The 22,380-nt window shown below is 45.0% G+C and overlaps 1 protein-coding gene across 1 annotated transcript in view; it reads left to right on the top strand.

The window, feature by feature from the left end:
• LOC119407119 (low-density lipoprotein receptor-related protein 10) overlaps positions 1-16,338 on the top strand; it is a 28,098-nt gene extending 11,760 nt beyond the window's left edge. The window contains exons 3-4 of the mRNA XM_037673980.2: positions 2,169-2,319; positions 15,126-16,338. Of these exons, the coding sequence (XP_037529908.1) occupies positions 2,169-2,319; positions 15,126-15,262 (288 nt within the window). The 3' untranslated portion in view covers positions 15,263-16,338. The remainder of the gene's footprint in view (positions 1-2,168; positions 2,320-15,125) is intronic.
• Positions 16,339-22,380: the final 6,042 nt, after the last annotated feature.

The following is a 22,380-nucleotide window of genomic DNA, read 5'->3' as shown; positions in this document are numbered from 1 at the left end:
CCGGGCGCCGCGTCTCCTTCCCATCTGACAACGGCACGAAGCGGCCGCGCCGTATCTCGGGTACTCGGGTGATGCTCCGACGGGCGATCGTAGCGGCGGCGCTGTAGTCACTTTGTACTGAAGCTGTGGAAAGCGTCTGCATTTGGCGCGCGCGCGTCGCAGCCTGCGAAAGCGTGTAATTGCGCGTTTTGAGCGCGTTTAATGCATTACTGAGCTTTAATCGATATCTCAACGCCTGCTACGCGCCGTTGTGCACGAGTGAATATGCAGGCGTGCCAAAATTGCGCCGAGATATTCCCTGTTTTTGGAGCCTGCCGGCCCCCAAAGAAGGCGACAATCGGATTTTGCACCTAGCTGCTCACTGATTGCTGTGCGGTTTGCAACCAACACTTCGAGCCGCGCTACACTATAAGCGACTATGAAGAAATAACAAACCAGCGACAAAAGCCTACCATTCTTCTGCCGGCAGTCTCTACGATATCCAGAGCATTGATCCTTACATGAGCTCCAATGCGCTCGGCTGTTTCATGAGTAACCTGAGCAAAAATAACTCTATCACAACATTTATATTAGTGACGGCTGAGTGCTGCCAGTTTTGCTCTGTTTCTTTAATGCCGAAAGGCTATCTTGTTTCAACAGCGGGCTTCCGCGGTTACTATGCATCGGTGCACGTTCACCTCTGAGGCACAAACTTCATGGATCAGGGCTTATCTCAAGCATCCTAAAATGCGCAGATGTACATGTAGCCCGTCGGTTATTCTGGCTAAATTCACTACAACCAGTTCTCCTTTTCAATGGACAGCTTATATTGCACTTTTCCTGACCTATCGATGCCATTGCAAAAACTTCTTTTTGACAATGTTTTGTATTATAATTTCATTGCTTCATCTGTAAAGTGTCAAAAGTGAAGCCAGGAGGGGCGGTGGTGCTCTACGCTTTGCTATATATATATATATATATATATATATATATATACACGCACAAATACGGGTAGTATACAGTCTCACCTCCCCACCCGGCGCCAATAACAATATCCATGCAACGCCCCTGAGGACGACCGTTATTTGTACCGGTCGAGCTACCTTTGACTTCCAATCCCTTTGAGCACTCGTAATGTCGAAAAAGTCACATTTACACATCGCATTTATAAAGATACGCACCGTACACACAGCTTCGCCAACGCGCGGTAAATGTTCGGCGGGCTTTCGGCAGAATATCAGCACACAGCTTTCTGAGCACAGTTAAATTTCAATAGAGCAGCTCAGTTACTCTGAATAAACTAGACGCCGAATCATCACCAGAAGAAAACGTTAAAGCAGGAGAAATCAGAATAAGGCATGCGCCCTTTCTGTTTCCTCTGTCTCTTTCTTCTGGCGGTCGTTCGGCGTCTAGTTAATTGAGAGTAATGTACTAACTAGCCTAGCAATGAGTTCGGCTCAATTAAACCGAGATCGTGAATCTACACGGTCGGTATCAGCCCGTTTTCATTTTTATATTTTGCGTACCTTCCAGCAGTCACTTCGGCTACAAGAACTGATTTGCAGTATCTCACAAAAGTATTTTGAAGCAAGCATCCATTAAAAGCTTTGAAGTTTCGTCCATCAAGGCTTACCACGACAAGTCCTAAGCTTAATAATGATAGACACGCAACGAAAGCCGCATCAGTAATAGCGCCGATTAGCCGGGTGCCGCCGACGCGCCCAGCAGTTCTTGCGCGCGGCGCCGCGCGCCTTCAGTACCGAGCGACTGCAGCGCCGCCGCTACGGTCGACGCGGAAGGCATCAGGCGGAGAGGCGCGTTCACGCCACTCGACAGTTCTAGTACACTCTAGCGGGATTATTTCTTCAGTCGCGGAGGCGACCTGCTATATTATATGGTGCGGGCCGAGGTTTTATTCTTTTTTTTTCATACCTCACAATAAAGAAAGTCGCGGAGGCGATCGGCTGCCGAGCGCTTCGGTCATCTGGGCGGGGCCTCTCCGGACTTCTTAAGTTGTATACGTCTGTAGTTTCGTATTTCAATGGTTGAAGTAAATTTCGTGCTAATGATGCTCTCCGTAACAGCAGCAACGTGGTAGGTGGGAAAATAAGACAAATAGCTGACATACATGTTTACCTCTGGCGGCTGCACGCTCGAGCCTCATTGCGCGACTTCGTTTGTGTTCGCAGGCAAATCTGTCTTGTGGAAGCTCACCCTCAGACGTCGGGGACATCTCCACACAGGGAAACTTCGTGACCCTCAGATATACGACAGATAATGAGAGTCCTCAAGGGAGCGGCTTCAAGCTCGTCATTACGGCCTACAGGAACCGCTTTAGAGGTACTGGTTAGCGAGTCGATCGTTCATGATTTATTTAAGATACCGCGCCAGCATAAAGCACGCTGTACGCGCGTTCCTTTTGTTGTCTGTGTCCGCATCATTCAAACTTTGGGATTTCTACCGTAAAAACTAACTTTTTTACACTAGAAATCTTATCAGCGGAAGCTTCATTCTCGCATCACCCTCCAACGAAAACCCCACGCTGACGCCCCGCTTATCTTCCGGCGGATGGTGAGTATAGTCCATGGTGGAAGCATCTCTTGAACGCAATAAAGGAAATTTCGTTCGACCAATCTATAGTTCAGAAGGAAAAAACGTTTCTAGTTCAGGCAAAGTTCTTTGAAATGTGGTACTACAGTTTGTGTATATAACTGATATTTTAAGCGATCCATTTATTCGCACTGCATTGTCTTCATTGTGCCGCATTGTCTGCATCGCATCGTCTGCACCGTAATCCAACTGGGTAACAATGCAGTCAATGCGATGTGAGCGTTAACCAGGGGGCTTATCCCTCGTTTGCTCAAGGGGTGCCCGACATCGCACAGGAGGGAGCTCGCTACTATACACGGGATGCTTGTATGTGTGCAATGTACGCTTGTGAAACGTTGTATGTAGATGAGCATGTATGGCTAGCCACCAGGAAAGAGGAACCCCCCCCCCCTTTTAAATATTTGCGGTAGAGGGAGTATAACTATAGTGTACCAAAATGAACCGAGACAATGGAAGCGTTTTAAGAACGCCTGTCTTGTGGGCTGAAATCGCACCTTGTGGGGGGTGATTCTATTTTATTATTTTTTTATTGTTATTATAAAGTATTGTGCATCGCAGCTCCTCGTGCTGGCCAAACACCTCTTCGGCATCCATGCAGGGAGCATTTATATATATGAACGGGAGATGCGTAAACTTTGCAATCGACAGTATACCAGCCCAATGCATGCATTTTGAGCTGCACTATCGTGGCCGATGTAATGGTGATTGGCCGTTTGACGTCGTTGTGAGACTTTGCGAGGGCAACACCATTTTTACGCTGTTTGCGCACGGAGACGTGGAATGTACTTACGAGGTTTTCGCACCTGTTAGCTCCTATACCTTTAGCTATAGATTAAAAGTCATGCAGTGCTTTACATTGCGAAGGCGGCCTTGGCACGGTGGCATTCGAGCAACCCTTTCTTACACCCTTTCTTACAGCTTTCTTACACCCAGGTCTGCTGACAATCGCTCGTGACTGCGTTAATTATTAATTTGCGGAAATAAAAGAATTTCTTCTGTTAAGGCGGCTCGTCATGTTCGCCCCTAGATTGCTTCAGCGCGCTGCGCTCCTCCTCTGCTTCGCGGTTGTCGGCATAATGCAATGAATTCATCCTATTCTCACCACCACACTTTCCCTTATAAATTTAATTGACGTAGCAACTGCGTACATTTGTATTCGTTGGAACAGATGTTGCCCAGCTGTCAGCTTGCCGTAAGTTATATGCAAAGATTTATCATCCGTGCAGTGTGACGTAGAGCACTGCACATGCCGTGATTCTTGGCCCGGGTCCCCCCGAGCCTGGCCCGATGCCTCAAAACGTGATCCGCGCCGGTATGAGCACGAAAAAAAAAACAAAAAAAAGAAAAGAAAAGGATCTCCAATCCGACCCATAGCCCTGCCTGACCACAAATCAGGCCCGATCGAGGCCCGAACGTGCCGTCGGGAGCAAGGTGCTTCAAATAGCGATAATCGGTGTTTTGAGCACATGCATCGCTAACAACCTTCAGTAACTTATTTTACAAAAGCGCCTCGCGGTATCTTGCGCTGCGGCACACAGTACTTATGTTTTCCGGAAACGTATACAGCGCTGGTATAATTATCAAGAACGTTTTGTAACAGATTTTTTAGCGATTTGTAGCACCTGCCCTCATTTTAGCCGCAGGTTACCGTAAACAAACACATGGTGGGCGCCAAATTTGTTGGCTTTGTTACACATGTAGTCAAACTTGGACACGAACCAAGCTGTTCGTTTCCAAACTTTTCTCTCTTGAATCTCACGTATTTTTCACCAACATTAAAAAAAATGCACATGATATTTTCGACTTAGCCAAATCTTCGTACACCACGCGCACTTATTCATTGGAAGGCGTTTAGGCAGGCTAAAAGCAAGCGGTCTGATATTGCTCTTGTCATGTCACGTCATGCACTGCAAATATTCGCAGTCTATTAGTCGCCGTTTGCAGCGTAATTTACAGTTTTGTGTCTGATTTTACACGTTTTGTGCTTATACATGCCTGTATATGTTTCTGACACACTGGTGGGAGCTTGCGCACGCACTTACATATCTAGACGAGTCTGTGCACACACACACAAACACACGTGCGCTCTCACACACATTCCCACGCTCACACTAGGAGATTTTCCTAATTCAGTCTGGCCACACTGATTTTTTTGCCGTCCGCCATTAGTAGGGCTAGTAGGGCGTCATTTCAGGCAGTTGCATGGGCAGTGTCGGAGAGCCCACACTACAGCGTCTCGCTTACTGTTTTGGTGGTGATGTCGTGGTCCAAAAGTCTCGCAGTTATTCCGGAGACTCTTACGGAAGAAAAAGTGGAAGCCTACAGCGCCTCAAAAAGGTTAGCGAAGCACAACGATGAACGAAGTCACAAGTTTGCTGTGGGAAGCTACGTCCAAACCGCCTCGATCGAAACGTCTTCGTACACAGGGCTATCCCGAAAGCACTCAACGGAAAACTTTCGGCTCACGCGCTTCTCCAGATGGCTACGCTCTTGTGCTGCAATGTCGAGCGCTCGCTCTGCTTTGTACAACGAACTTTTAGTGAGCTCCACTTCTTCGGCTTTTTTCTTTACTTCCGACTCTAACGCACGGACACGCGCCGTCATTACGTCGAGTTGTTCGGTGAGGTCGGAAATCTTTAGCGAGCACGCACAACCACACACCACGCCATCGATGCTGCTCGTCACCGATGTAGGAGAGCAGATGTCTACGTCGCTCACATCCGCGGTAGTCGATCGCCCGCCTTCGGAAGGCTCTGTAGCGCCGACGAGGTTAAGTGGTTCTCGATTTCTTGGCTTTTTTCTTGGTGGAGGCCTCGGAGCACTAAACGCGAAGATGCTGGGCACGGCGTCTTGCTTCAAGAAACGACGGTTTCCGGCGACGTTTGGCAAGTAGTTTGCTTCAGTAAAATGCCTTGAACAAACTTTTGTGAACTTCGTCACGGTGAAGAAAGGGCCTTCGTCACGCTTAATAGCTATAATCCACCTTTTCCTCCAGTCCGTATCCTTCGGAAAAGAAAAAAAAAAAAACGAGACCTGCAAGAAAAGGTAGGCATCAGCCGCGCACCGATTGTAAACAAAGCCGCGGGCAAGCGCGCTTCTGCTTACCTTCGACCCATCCTCGTCTCGAAATCCTCTTTGCGTGCACTGCGGTACACAGCAATGGGCTGGCATTGCGCTGATCCTGTTATATCGGAAACGGCAACTATTTGCGCAAACAGGATCGCACGCGAGCGTTCAATCTGAAGCGCGCGCGCGTGTACTCTGACTGCTCTGACGGCGCGCGACCTACTAATGGCGGCTGAGAAATGCTTCTCGTTGCTGCCGACAGGTGGCGCTGAATTAGGAAAATCTCCTCTTGCGCGCGCTCAAACATCCAGACACACCAGTAAGTCGTGTGTCTGTACAGCGGTATACTCTCACATAAACGGAAGTATTTCTGACTCCTCATTTGGTATTCATGAATAGTTGTCGCATAGTTATCTTATGGTTATAGTTATCTCTTAGTTATCGTATAGTTTCGAAGTATGTGCGCTAGCTCTGTTGGCATCCATGTTCTAAACAAGTAAATTAGCGCTCATTGGCAATGTTTGCCAATCGATGCCCATGGTTTGTGTCAAGTCTCTCTCTCTCTCACACACACACAAAAACACACACACACACACAAACGCGCACGCACGCACGCACGCGCACACACACACACACACACACACACACACACACACACACACACACACACACACACACACACACACACACACACACACACACACACACACACACACAACGGCCTTCAGAACGTGGTTTTAACGCTAAAAAAGTGGCCATCGGAGTATTAGGGCGGGAATTAACGGCTGGGAGTGAATGAACAGATTTCGAGCAATCTTTGGCGTTCATTTCGAAGATAATAATAATTGTCGGGGTTTAACGTCCCAAAACCACGATATGATTTTGCGAGACGCCGTAGTGGAGGGCTCCGGAAATTTCGACCACCTGGGGTTCTTTAACGTGCACCTAAATCTAAGTGCACGATCCTCAAGCATTTTTGCCGCCATCGAAAATGTGGCCGCCGGGATTCGAGTGAATGAACAGATTTCGAGCAATCTTTGGCGTTCATCATTCCCAGGATTTGGGGACATTTGTGCGTGGCGCCATCTCTTGGCGATAGCAGCGGCGTCCTGCCATAACTGAATGGGAAGTGGGCGAAAAAAAATCATAGCTCTTGAAAAAAGCAGGCTATCAAAAACGACTCGGGGTTCTATACAGTAGAGAATGGAACGTTTTGGTAAAATTGCAGTGTCGCACTACAAAGCGTGTGGCTTCCCAGGGCAATTGAACACCGCCCATTAGAAACACATGGGGCCCCACTGTAAAATTTTAAACAAGGCAGGGAAGCCACGCGGTTTGTAGTGCGACACTGTAATTTTAACGGAATGTTCAAATAAGCCTGTACTGTATAGAACCGGGAGTCGTTTTTGATAACTGGCTTTGTTCGTCAGATATGATTTTTTTCGCCTATTTCCCCTTCAGTTACGGCAGGCCACCGCAGTCACCGACGAGGGATGGCGATACGTGCATATGTCCCCAAATCCTGGTCATGTTCGAAGAGGTTCTGTGATAGTGACCCTAGTAACCTTCTCGATGCCATTGGTGGTTGTGTTTCGAGGTAAGGGGACATCTCCTGGGGCGGAAACCGTAACTGTCTCGTTCAAGCCGGGGTTGTGGCTACAGGAATATACTGCAGCTTTAACGTCACTACATGCCTGTACACTGTAACAGCACTGTGACGGAAATCCCATGGAGCTCTCGCAGCGTATAGGGGAATAGAGCATGCGTTCATCTGGGCCCACACGATCGACGTGTTCTTCTCTTGGCACCTGACCACAGCCGTGCCGGAGGCCTGGGGATGTTTCTTTTTATTTTTGTCTAGTGCGTATACGTCGTGAGACTCGTCGCATATCTTTGGTTTCCGTGGACGGCGCCAGCTTTCACAAACGTTCCCTGCTTTGGAAGCCTGTCATCGCTCTTGCGACGATAAATAATAAATGTGATTATCGTGTTGTATTTAATACTGCGGTTATAATGAAACATTTGGAATATAAAGTATAAGGTATGCAAATAAAAGCACATTACAATTTTTTTAGAGCTTGGATACAAGCCGCTGATCCACCTATTCCTCGCTCGTTCGGCGTGATCAAATAAAATTCGGTGTTCCAGAGAAAACTTATCCAACTGACTTGTGTCACATAAAAGCGACGCTGGTTCCAGATAAGTTATCTGGGACGTATATGTATAAGCAACCTATGTGGAGCCAGATAAAGAATGCACCAAAAAACGAACCCGACCCGACCCAACTCTCAAATCAAAACCAGGCCCGACACGTAGCCTGGTCCGCACTTAGAACCTGGCCTAATTAATGACTGGGCCTAGCCGGGCTCTGGCTTTCGGTTACACCCGAGTCCGTACAGTGCTTCAATGTGCAGCGCCCATGCCTTGGCCGAATAATTAAGGCACCGGCTTCTGAACGCCTGTATAGAGTGTTATGATCGACCTCTTTTTACTTAACCATCGTATACCGTTGTTGAGTACAAATAACCGCACAATTAGAGGAGCTCGTTGCGAGGTAATAACAGAAAAGCCGCCGACGCTTTTTTTTTTTTTGCAGCAATATGTAATTGCACGCATATCTTAACGCGCCCGTTTACAACCTTTCACTTGAAAAGTCTTTTCTATGACTGTACACTGTAAACCACTTTACACCCGTATGGGTGTAACTTGGTGTCTATAACTCACACACCTACACCCCAAAAAATAGGTGTACCAAGCAGGATTACACCTATACAATGGGTGTAATTTCAAACTTTCACCCAATGGGTGTAAAAGCATATTACACCCAAATGAAAAAAAGGGTGTAGGGTGTAAAAGCACATTACACCCAAACGAGAAAAAGGGCGTTAGGGTGTTTATGCACAATTACACCCAAACACCCAGGCAAAAATTTCCATAATTCGAGTGGTTCCCCCCTCCCAGTTGGCTCCCATTGAAACGCTAGAAAGCTTACCTTTTAGCTAGTCCTTTCAAGGGCGCATGACCTATTATAGTGGCTCCTGCCACAGAGGGAAAATCCTGGCAGCAGCACAGATTTTATAATGCATATGAAGCACGGCATATATGGCCCTTACATATACAGTGCAATCGTGACTTAATACAAAGTTATTACCTAAAATGTGTTGACACATATTGCAAGATGTTCACACAGTTATCCAATAGTACAAAATAAAGTCAAGCTTTAATAAACACAGAGCTCGTACATTCCAGACAAATTCTGCGGTATTCAATGACCTTTCTCGAGTGTGCGGAGCGGCATCGCGTATGCCGCCAAACAAGGAGCACAAATGACCAAGGCGTTTGTGTCAAAATATGAAGCAAGGGCGTTATTTCCACTTCATAATGAGGAATTCAATTTAACATGCTTCATTGTAACACAGCCGTATAGTGCAGTATGGGTCTTAGAACAAGCTACACCCGTGCGAGTGGGGTGTAATAGATGAAACCGCCCTCGAAAGGATAGCAGTTACAGGGAGAAGCACAAACGAACCTTCTCTGTCAGCCCCCTTGGGGCACTACAGACACTTGGTCCCTTTGGGCACACCCCAGAATGAATTTTCCCACTGTAGTTGCCCTTCCCAAGAAGGGAAATATTGGTGCCACTTCTTATACCTGCACTCATGCTGTTGATAAAATAAGGTGCCATCGTCTTAAATGTGCTGCATAACATCAGTGTATGTGTTTGAAATCAACTGGAACACACAAGGTACGGTCTGGTCGTTCTCCTGTTAAGGAGATAGTTCAGAAATGTGCAATCCCTTGATGAGAAAGTGGATTGATAAAGTTTCAAAATTCCAGCAGTGCCCACACCATTGTGCCTGTTGTCGACTTTCTTAGTAGGGTAAACACTGCCATCACACAGCTGTAGCTGATACACGAGCAGGGTATCAATGCTCCGTGACAACTCACGCAACATTATAAGGACTCAGAACGTCGTTTTCCCCAGCAGGCCTCCATATTATCTCTTTTCTGGGAAAGTACATGAGTGAAGTAGAAAACTGTGCACATTGCTGGAATTATGAAATATTTCCCACTTTCTCAAGAGCAATAGATTGTGGCTCCAACACAAGAAAGTGAGCAATCGGGCCATGACGCGCACGTCGCAGCGCATGCTAAATGCGGTAATATGCAGGAAATGCATGGGAATAGGGACGTTATGACAACAACAGCACTGCAGAAGCATTACCTACATAACAAAAGTGGAATCAAATTTTACACGGGCATGTTCAGAGAAATTTAAAGATTATCCCTTTCCAAGCAAAGACAACAGAATCATTGGTAATTGAATAAAACGAGTATTTATTTCTTTAAAAAAATATTGACAAAACTTAATGTCAAAAATAAATTTTAAAACAATATTCGATGCACTGATTTCACTGACAAGTACTGGCAGCTTTGTTAAGCTAAAGTTTCAATAGCAAAAGATCTCAATTATTAAAACTACTGCAAAAAAGTCACAAAGCCCTTTGAATATAAAAACTAAGCCAATAACCACAAAGTGGAATGACCTGCGAGAACATGTTGAAATCGGCAGACAAAATGGCTTGGATTAAAATGTCACAAGAAAATGAGCAAGAAATTGAAATGAAATACTAGTACCGCCATAGTATTCGTTTCTGTATAATGCAAAACAAATAACTACTCGTTACCATATGAAAATATAACTTTATGGCTTACGCTCGGGTTAATCACAGGTGGCGACATACTTTAAGCAGAAGCTAAGGCCTATTTTCTAGGCTTTCTTGAAAATGTTCAGGAGCTTTACTACTTGTGTCCTCGGAGTCATTACCCACTGGCCAAGAAGGAGCCATTCAACAGCGACGAGAACGTTGAACACCTTGTGATGGCAGTCGATATTTAACAGCCAATGTGCTGCCATGAGTGCAGCTACTCATTCTTCGGCATTGGACACACTGAAGAGCAGTTCTTTGTCCACAGGGAGGAAAAGCTTGCTTGCATAGGGAAGATCGGGGCCATCGTACACAATGCAAGGTGTTATTGGAACGCTCTCTCCCTGCATGATAAAAAATAAAAAGATCATTGTCTGGAAAGCGCTACGCAGACTTCAATTATTTGTTTCAGTAAATAACAGTTTCTGTACCGTGTACTATCGTGAGTAATATGGGCTCGAACATGCGAGCACGTGGAAAATAGCCTTAAAACTGAGATAGGGTGATACGTGGATGGCGTTGCCGAAACTGGAGGGGATAGGGGGGGGGGGGGGCGCTGTTCCGCTGACTGTTGGTACTCCCGCCTCGCTAGCGTTGCTGCGAGATGTCGGCTGATTGCGTGCCAATGACCGCTAGCAATGATAACAAAATAAATAAATGAGGCGCGGCAAAATCCTCAGCCGACACCACCGAGATAACGATGCGCAAGCATGGCCTGCGCATCGTGGCAGGCTACGTCACAGCCGATATCTCAGCAGCTACCTAGTCTGTTCGCTTTGATGGGAATTCATATCACCGCTAGCGGCCTCTGACACTCTCTAAGATGCTGTTCCGCATCAACAATATCGAAGCGGGAGGGTCAACAGCTAGTGGAAGCGCGGCGGCCTTTCGGCTTTGTTTCCGACAGGCGCCGCTGCGAATCAGCCGACGTAAGGTTCAAGGCTGTTCGCCACGCGCTCGCATGTTCGAGCTCATATTGCTCACGATAGTACCATCCAAATATTAAGCTCATAAGATGCCCCATATGGAACTGGAGAGAATTAACAGCTTTTCTACGAGCAATTAGCTTGTTTGGGAAAGAGAAAGTACTATTTGACAAATATCATCCGCATTTTTAAAGAAAAAGGAGCATTCTTTAGTGGCATGAAGGATTCCTGCACATCGATAAAAAGCATATAAAACAAAACTATGCACAAGGACTTCTCTTCAAGGCTGCAACTTGCAGCCTTGAAGAAGATTGGAGAATTTAAAATCTCTTATAAATCATTAGGCTTGTCTTTTACCAAATAATATCATTGGAGGTGGTCGTGCAAACTGCGTTTTTGATGTTTGTACACGTAAAAGTATTTAGCGAAGTTACAACGCCAAAGCGAGGCGAGGCGCATATAACTCTTAATAACCACAACAAAATAATGAAAGCTAGACATAATGGAAACAAACAGAATAAAATAAATTGTGCTCGAACGCGGGCACTCAAGCGTACGCACGAAGGGGGGAGGGTGCGCCCCCCCCCCCCCTAGTCAATTCAGACAGAGGGGGGGGGGGGCGCAATGTCTGCCCCCATACTTTGACTTTTTAGTAAGGCGGGGGGAGGGGGGCAGCGATTAACCTTCCTACTTCCCTCCGCCCTGATGGGGAACCCCGCGCACGTCTACGTGCACACTGATGCTCGAGCACAGTTCAGGTATTTAAGGCGATTCGGCCACACAGACATGAAAAATTCATTCGAACACAAGTCAAGTTTAACGAACGGCTCCCCGTGCAGGGTGCCGGCATTATCAGGAAACCTATGTTACGGATGACTTAAAACATCGGTACGAATTTAACGAAACGGAATGTATTAGCACTTAGGCGAGCTTCGCGCGGCGTACCTAAAACGAAGCAACATGCTGCGTTAAAATGACCCACACGCATCAACCCGAGCATCACGGTAATTTTAGCGCACAAAACGAACACGGACGGAAAAGAACGACGCGGACACCACGTCGTTGTTTTCTGTCCTGTTTCTTTTTTTTTTTTCTTGTGCGACAAAAAATGCACTTGAATTACCAACAGGCCGAAGCATACGCGCCTTAGACACGCTTGACGCTTAGAGGTAACAGGCGCCGTCACAACCCAACTATTCTTAAATCAAAATAGTGGTTCATCGAGAGCGGGGCCCCCTTCCAACACCACCGCCGACAGGCGGGCACCGCCACAACTACGTTCAAATCCCCCTCCGAATCACAGCCGCGCATGCGCACACTGCTTTCAACACCAAACAAAGCAAAGCCTGCCCGCGCCTAATGTCACACAACTTTGCCTTCATCCCGATGAAACAATGCACTCACATATGCTCGCTACGTTAACAAATGCTCACCGATCGTCAACCAGTTAAGAAAAGCTTAGTTAACGGCATTAGATCGCGCTCTCGGAGTTAACAAAGCGCTGGCCGTAGCAACGTGATAGTGGTACATACCGTTTCAGTTCGAGTGCTCCACGATATGAAGCTGCAGGTCTCCCTTTGAGTATAGTGCATCTTCGTAATAAGCAGCACTGGCAGAAGGTAAAGGACGAGCACACAGAGCAGGCACACTTCAAACAACCGAAACACCGACTGCAAAACTCGACCGATCGGGAGGCGACGCACAACACACGCAGAAAACGATGGAGTCCGGCCAGATGTTCTCTGGTCCGGCGGCGTGTCTGAGCGCGTTGCATAAGTCACGTGGTGATAGAGCTGTTCCGCGCGCTGCGCACGCGCGGCGGCCGCGGCGGCTGCGCCGGCCGAGGAGGTGGCGCCCCGGCCGTTGTTGGGTCGCGTGGGCGCAGCTTTCTTTCTGCGGCAGTGTTATGTTTTGTTATGCTTTACACAGTGTATTCGAATCGCAGTAAGCATTGCGACGACACAGTAAGGGCTGCATGACTACAAGCAGGGCTTAAAGTCTCCCTTCACTGGACGGGGGGCCCTCACAAAGCGGCAATATATATGTATATATATAATCTCAAAGAAAAGATCGCCTAGCAGCGATCTTTTCGCCGCTAAACTGGTGCTGCTGTGGTCTCAGCGGCTCTGCTACGCGCAGATCGTGAGTTGTTGGAACGCGGTGGGAGCTGTCATAGCGAAGAATAAACGCAGGATTTCTCGATATATCGGTCAAGATCCACTTTCGCGGTCGTATTATCCAGTTTTGGCAAAAGTGTGATGGTATTAAACGCATGAAAATGCAATATTTTCAAGGGATGTTGGCAGGAAATAAAAAGGAGAACGTATTAGGCTGAAAAACGTATTATGCAGAATCGTGTCAACGAGATTTCACTGTATATGTATGCTATAGATTAAGCGTTAGGAGAGGTGTTTGCGATGATCACAGTGCAGTGAAGCCAACTATCTCTAAACTGAACAAATGCTTATGAATGCTAAACAAATACATATATTATTCCGAATGTATTTCGGGCATTCATTCAACGTGTCAATCCAATCAAGCAATAAATAAAATTATTTTGGAAACGATTTCTCAAAAATAAATCTGCATGTAAAGGCTTAAATATATGTGAGCTCAAAATAAGTAACATCAGTTGACTCACTGCATTCAGAACCTCAGGCACGACAATGCTATATTTTATTTTCGCTACCACTTGCCTAATAAAGTAGGCAAAATACATGCGTCTTTGTAATTACAGCAGACTTGTGATGCACTACTAAATAAAAGAATGAAAATTTAGTGGCAAGCTTAGCAGACCAAGGTGAACCATTACTGATTCACGAGCAGGTAGCTTCACACTCAGGTGCCTCGTGAAACAGTATCCTGTGTCAAGACGCTCTGTCGAACAGGGTGGTGACCCGTTCTTTCAGAAGCCACGGAAGTGGCTATTTCGCGCAAAGAAAACAACAGGCCGAAGCATAGCCAAATAGCCACTTCCGTGGCTTCTGAAAGAACATGAGCCGACTAGCCCAACAACGCGTGCTTCTGGTGACCCGTGGTTTCAGGAGGCGTTGCCCGTGGTGTTCAGTGTCTCAGTTAATTGCATTCAGCAGTACAACGATACCTGTTTACACCTATGGGTCAATTCAATGCGTGAATTGACCCATAGGTGTAAAATTCAAAGAACACCCATGGGTGTTTAACAGAACATACACCCATTGTACACCCAAAAATAAAAAAGGGTGTGCGAAGGGTGTGCGAAGAAGACATTACACCCTTTCGGATAATATTGACAGAAAAAAAGGGTGTACGATAGGTGTTTTATCGCAAATACACCTATAAGGGTGTGAAACGGTTTGCAGTGTATAAAATTGTTTTGGTAAATTATTGCTCGGATAATATTATTTGCCGCGATTTAAAGCTTCCGTTTACAAGTACGTCTTCGTTAAATCCATCGAAATTATACCTGTTTGTTTGTTTTTTAAGTATATTTTAGGGAGCGTATATGTATGCTTTCAGACGTGGGGCAAGTTCATTAACCCTGAAAGGGAGCGAAATGTCACAGTAGTGTGCAACATAGAAAATATATGGCTCAAACTTAATTCATGTACGAGTCATATAAGACGACTAATTGTTAATAGTTAGTTGACCATTGTAGTTGTACAGGCAGAACACTCGTCGACTCGTCGCCCATGCGCGAACGCAGAAAAGACAACCGCGTTTGATTTTCTGTGTTCATTCATGAGCCTGCAGTGCGTGCCCTGCCTCTCTACAACTATACAACGACCGATTGCTTCACATTGCACGTGTCCTTATCTGTAACTACAGAGTTTTTTGACGTCGCTTGTGCTTGCAGATGACATGCCCAACCTGAGGTGCCAGGATTTTCAGTGTAACAACACTCTCTGCATCTCAAGCAACTTGACGTGTGATGGTGTCAACCACTGCGGAGACAACAGCGACGAGACGAGCCACGCTTCGTGCGCAGACTAGGAAGCTCATTGCGAGCTCGAGGCAGAGAATCTGACTCGCTTTGCGAGATTGCCTGCCTGCTTTTCTCTCTCCCTCGCCCGTCCTTCAGAAACACGTTCTGGTTGACCTCCCGGTCTTAATATCCTGCGTCATTCGCGCTCTCTCTTCCGAGTAGGCGATAATTCTACATTCTGTAGTCAGTTCAACTGCAGACTGGTGCTGAAAGCGAACAGAAACCAAGTAAATGTTTTTTAATGCGTGTCGTTGAGGATGAGCATTCGCTTAGGACGAGTTTCCGCTCCACCTACTGACTTCCAGTTTCGAAGGAAAATCTGCGAAATATACAACCATATGAAGAGGGCTGTTGTAGTTAAGGTCCATGATAGATATGACACCGTAGCATAGGTTTAGTTTGAAATAATTTCAGATATAGCCGATTAAGTGTCAAGAATAATTATTTTATTTATTTATTTATTTATTTACAGGTTCTGCAGGCCTATACTTAGGCCCAAGCAGGAGGGGCAACAACAACAAAAAAAGTACAATGTCACAGCACTTAATTAGACAACTTATAGTGCACTTGCACAACAGTGTTACGGCACATAAAGAGTGATCAGAACACCCATGCGCAGCAGAAGTCAACTAACTACATTACTCGGGCACTGCGAATACACACCATATGGATACATCATTCAGAACTAAACAAAAAAAGTTTCAAGCTGTTTTTCAATATCTTCGGACTGAAAAGCACTTATTGGCAAAGAGTTCCAGTCAGCAATAGTCCTAGGAAAAAAACTATTTTTAAAAGCAGTGGTACGGGCAAAAACTGGCGCCAATGAATATTTATGCTTATGTCTTGTTTTTCTAGAAGACAGAGGTTTCACACAGTTGGGCAGACTTGTTGTAACTTTACCGGAAAGAATTTTGTGTAGGAACGTTAACCGATTAATTTTCCTGCGAGTTTCCAGTGTTTGGATGTCGTTCAGTTGCATAAGTTGTGTTGGCGAATCATATCTTTTATATTTGCTAAATATAAATCTGACAGCCTTCCGTTGAACTTTTTCAATCAAGGCAATATCTTTTTTACATTGAGGGTCCCAAACGACCGAGGCATATTCAAGTTTTGATCGAATGCAGGTGTTATACGCCAATAATCTGGTCTCCTTCGTGGAGGATTTAAGTTTCCTCTTAAGAAACCACAGTTTCCCAAGTGCAGCCGTGCATATGCTTGTAATGTGGTCTGACCACGTAAGTGACTTTGTCAAAGTGACTCCTAGATATTTGTATTTTTCTACGTCTTTGAGTGGGTTATTGCGGAGAAAATAAGTATAAAGGCTGGGAGTTCGTTTTCTTGTTATTCTCAAGATAACTGTTTTGTCACTATTAAGTTCCATGCCCCAGTTTTGACACCACTCGTCTATACTTGTAAGAGACTGTTGAAGTAATATGTGGTCATTTACACAACATATTTCTTTAAAAACAACACAATCATCCGCGAATAATCGGACGGATATGTCCTTATGTACGACATCAACTAAATCATTAACAAAAATTAAGAATAACAAGGGGCCTAACACACTACCTTGTGGCACACCGGAAGAAACATTTAGCGAAGAAGAAGAACAACCCCTGACCTCAACAAATTGAGTTCTGTTAGTTAAGTACATATGAATCCATTTAACGATACCCGAAGGTAGCCCAATATTTTCGAGTTTAAACAAAAGTTTTCCATGAGGCACCTTATCAAAGGCTTTGCTAAAATCTAAAAAGAACACATCAGTCTGCCCAGATATATCTAGAACCCGTGCGAATTCATGCACTGTAGACACAAGCTGTGTTACCGTAGACATATTTTTTCGGAAACCATGTTGATTAGGCGACAAAATATTATTTTCTGATAAAAATGTGTTAATGTAATTTGCAACAACATGCTCTAACATTTTACAGCAGCTACTAGTGATAGAAACAGGACGGTAGTTTGTCAAGGAATAGCGGTTACCCTTTTTAAAGATCGGCACAACACGAGCTTTACGCCAATCGGCTGGTATCTGACCATATTTGAGTGATACATTGAAAAGGGCAGTAAGGAAGTCAGTGATTTGTTCAGCATAGCGTCGTAGGAATGAATTACCAATGCCGTCAGGGCCTGACGATTTCTTAGGATTAACCTTAAGTAACATTTGTAAAACACCTTCACGAGTTATCAGAACATCATCCGTGATTATGGGCATCGGATCTCGCAGTTCATAATACTGTGGTTCGGAAAAGACGCTCTGAAAGTATTTATTAAAATGATCAGCAATTAGTGCCGGATCTGTTATCGTGACCTCATCAACTTGTATTTCAGAAACGCCTTCTTTAGTTTGCTTAAGATAGCGCCAAAATTTATCAGGGTCTGTCTTGATGAATTCAGGTAGTGTGTCGTTAAAAAATTGATGCCTAGCCTTACTAACACTCTCTAATAATTTTTCTTTGAGATCGAAAAAATGTTGCGTACTAGTCTTGTGTTTTTTTCGTAACCTTTTTATCTTTCTCTTGATCTGTATAATCTCACGGTTTATCCATGGGTTATGTGAACGCCTGCGTATTCTCCTAAGCGGTACAAAGTTCTTTGTACAGAAGTCCACAATACCACGGAAGCGTTGCCAGGCTCTATCAACATCACTAACAGATGTGGGGAGATGTGTTTCTAAATAATCAATTACTGCAACATCATCCGCTCGATTGAAATCTCTTACAACACTTTCCACTGGCGTTTTCACTGATTTACAACGTCCATGCCTGTCCCAAACAAATGATATTAATCTATGGTCAGAAATACCGGTTTCAACTGTGATAGTCGCTTCGGTAAAGAGTTCCGTTGTAAATAGCAGATCAAGTATCGAACTCCCCCTTGTGGGGTGTCCTACCATTTGGTCAAGGCCTAGAGAAAACATTATGTCTAAGAGTGTGTCAGCTGAAGAAGAAGTACCATAATTTATATCATCCCAATTAATGGCTGGCAGATTGAAGTCACCCGTCAAAATAAGATTTTTGCTTCGTAGACACAGTAGTTCATCGTACAAACCGCTCATAAAAGAATCATCAGCATTAGGACATCGATAAACCGCACAGAGAAAAAATGACATATCAGCAAATGAAAGTTTTAAAAGCAGACTCTCTCTCACTGGAAAACGCTCAGCAATAGATACATCAATGCCATACTTGATAATGACAGCCACTCCACCGCCCCGAGAACCACGATCACATCGAAAAAGTTGGTAGTTCGGCGGAACTATCTCGCTATCGCCAATGGCTTCATGTAACCAAGACTCTGTTATCACACAGACATGTGGATCGTGCGTGAGCAAAATATTTTCCAGCTTTTCAATTTTATTTGTTATACTCCGTGCATTGAAGCAAAGCAAACGAAGTTGGTGCTCCCCTAAGTGCTAGCTGGGATTCCCTACGGCACTCTCATGTGACACTTTCCTACGCGCATTAAGCGAGTCGTCCCAACAGAAAAAGGTGCGATCAATACGAAGCTTATCGTGAACAAGAGCAACCTTGCTACCGCTTTCTCTGTCTGCTTTTGACATAGCCGATATAGCCGATTAAGTGTCAAGAATAATTAGAGAAGTGCCACGTAGGGACGGACTGAGCCGGGTGCGCGACCCCGTCGCGTTCCGCAGGGCCAAATAAAGTTGTTTTCTATTCTTTTCTATAATTAGAAAAGTAACCCCCGAGGGCTGCCATTTTCTTGCCGACTCCTAGTGTACATACAGTCAGGACAACTTGACGTGGCAGCCTAATGCATACAGTCAGCTGTAGCAAAGTCAACCTTTCGTACTATGAGGTGAAGCATCCCGGATTTACATAGAAGCAGAAGCCGAGCTCCCGCAAAAAAAAAAAAAAAAAATCAATAATAGCAATAGTAACATAAACAAATAATGAAAAATAAAAATATATACATAAACAAAAAAAAATGAAAAAAAAAATCTTGCGTGGCTCATGCACGCATTCCGTGTTCACGCCACACAAGACAAGCTTTCGCGAACATTCGGGTTGCCTCGAATTTTTGTGAATACGGACCCAGAGCGACAAAGCAGTTCTCATGCCATGCTGCTTCGTAATATGTGCACGTATGATTACTTACAAAACAAAAAAACAATTCCGAACGCGGCCCACATCAGCAAATTGCTGTACCTTTGGTGCGCTTCGGCGCATTTTATATATCGTACACAGAAACCTGGAAAAACTGTCATCATATGAATACTTAAGACATAAACGCTGATACGAATACGATTCTAAATCGGGCCAAGACAGATTTTAAGTAAGGAACTCGCCAGTGTTCCTTATTTATCCACGGTAGTTAATAAAAGCTTTGTAACCTATTTTCTGCTCTTTTTTTTTTTTTTTCTTTTTGTCGAGCACTTATATATATGTACGTTTTAGGTCAAAACAAAAATTCTTGAGGAGTCAATGTGAATGCGGTTACTGCTAGTATAACGAAGGTCACTTGAGAGTGTGCATTAATTACAGCAATTGTAGCTTCAAGGATACTGTGGGTACGTATACATTTTGTGGGGCACTAAAAAATGGCGCAATCGGAACGGCAAGCGGTGATTTATTGTTTAACAAACCTGTCGCGCTATGTGTAAGTACGACAGTATATACGGTGCGCTTCTCGTCTTGGCATTCGCTATAGCAGGTTGAGAACATTGACGATTGCAAAAGTGATCTTCGTACACCGAACAGGGGAAGATGGAGGCCTGAAGTGATGAACAATCGTTGAACAACCGTTGAACAGGGAATGCCGCCGGAGCTCCGGCGGCATCCCCTATTCAGAAAAAGAAAGAAAAAGGTGTTCCACACTCGCCGTCATGGCTACGAGCGGCGCTGACTAACGCTCCCAGGTTTAGACGCACAGATATACCCGATAAAGTGGACGGAAGGACGACCGTCGCCGTAGCTCAATTGGTAGAGCATCGGACGCGTTAAGGGCGAGACAGACGGTACGATTTTCCATGCGATGCGACGTCCGACATGGCGGCGGGGAAACCGGAATGGTGACCTTTCACAGCATCGGACAGCCACCATTCCCTCTCCCCCACCGCCCCGTCGGCCGTCGCATCGCATGGAAAATCGTACCGTCTGTCTCGCCCTTTATTCGGAGGTTGCAGGTTCGGTCGCTGCCGGCGCCTAGTTGTCTTTTCGGCACTTTAATTTCTTCACATTTATATAACAATTGCCACAAATAACATCTCCTGTACTTTCCTTGGCTTGATTGTCTGTTAGTTCTCATTAAGGTTGTGTCCAACGAAAAAAAACGAGCCCTTAAGTTGCCCTTCTTTTATTCATTCCTGCCTATTTTATGTGTCCTTAGTGTATTTATTTATTTATTTATTTATTTATTTATTTATTTATTTATTTATTTATTTATTATTTATTCCAACGCGCTTCGACGAAGGAAGCTGTAAATGTAAGTAAAGAAAATATTTTGAATAGTGCAAGTAAGTGAGAAGAAAACAAGAAAGAAGACAGGGCGCTCTTCTCACTTGCATTATTCGAAGCCTTTACTTACAGTAGCATACCAACGACCACAAACTGCCACCATGGTGAAGTTGTAAATGTTGGTGCATTGGAGCTTAATGCTAGCAGGTATATGCGCCGCTAGCATTGACATGAAGATCACTAATGGTTCGCGTTGAGCATACAAAAAAAAAAAAGAAACGACGAACTACATGTATTTCAAGAGAAAAGCTGCTCTTAAAACTAATTGAGAGTGACAATAAAATTGATTTCTTCTCTTCCTGGCGCTATTTTGACTCGTATACAGAACTGGTGTCCATAGTGTCGCTAATCACAAATATATCGCAATTTGTTCGCTCTTTTTTTTTTCTTCAGGATTGTGTCACGATTTTACCGACCCCAGTAATGTCACAGCTGACGGCGGATAAAAATTACCACGTGACTCAAAGGATTACTGATTATTACTGAACATCCGCATTAGCATCGATTGTTCGTTCTGCTTATTTTCTCAGATATGGCTCGGCTCGCTTCAGGATTTTGCAGAAGTGGAATATGTCAATTACCTTCTAGCAACTGCGTGTAACAGTGCTTGACGAGATGCCCAAAGGTTATTTTGACGCTACCCGCAAAATCGGGTTTACTTTGACCGAGACTGTCACTTGCACTTTTAGAAGAGACAGCGTTTCATAACCATCCTTTCCACGCGCTAAACTTCCGCAAACTTCGTCATAACTGAAACGAATGCACATGTGTGGCACAAATACAGGAAAAATGGCTTCACAACGACTGAACACTTTAAACAAATGACTCTGAAAAAAAAATCGGCAGATCCCACTGCGTAGCGTGAGAGTCGATGTTATGCGAAGCATGCGGCGGGAAGGTTACTGTGGCGTAATTTTTTTTACTGAGCGAAACGTTACAAAGTGACGCTAAAGATCTGTATAAATTTTATACGCATACATATACGTTGAAGAGCCGCATATGTATTATATAACCAGTTGTTTACAGTTGGGTAACGCTGCCAACGGCAACGTGAGCATTACCAAACCAGAAGCAGTAAACTGATATGTAATGCTTGTCCTTATGACGGAGAACGTACACACGTTTCACGAACCCGTGTGCGTGTGTGGAAAGGTTCCTAGCAGTTCTTGAACAAGGTCATCATCACTGAGGACCAACAGCTGGTTATGCCTTGTTATTGGATCTGGTCGTGATCGCGGTGACGAGGGGTATAGTGCAGCTGTTGGAAATTGTGGATGCCTCGGTCATTTCGTCGACAAATTGTGTCGATAGAGCCGGTGACATGTCGGAACCTGAAGTCACCCTTCGTGTTGGTGAGGTATAGGCCGTCGAGGCTGTAGGCCTGGATAGTGCTACGTAGACCAACATCAGTGGATGGCGCTTGTATTCGTAGACTACCTGGGCGTATGTGGCCTACGTAGCCTAGTCGACAAAGCGGCTGTCAGTCAATGTGGCATCATCCTCGGTGAACATCAGGCCATCGCTCAGCTTCGTAAGAAATGAAGAGGACATTGCGCCGCTCTGGCGGACTAAGTGCACTTTACGGTGCGATGGTGTGAATATCATACGTAGCTTTCGTTAATGTATTCCTCCAGGGTCGAGCAATG

The sequence above is a fragment of the Rhipicephalus sanguineus genome, chromosome 1, assembly GCF_013339695.2.
Source record: "Rhipicephalus sanguineus isolate Rsan-2018 chromosome 1, BIME_Rsan_1.4, whole genome shotgun sequence".
Classification (NCBI taxonomy): Eukaryota; Metazoa; Arthropoda; class Arachnida; order Ixodida; family Ixodidae; genus Rhipicephalus; species Rhipicephalus sanguineus.
This window is presented reverse-complemented; position numbering and strand designations above follow the sequence as displayed.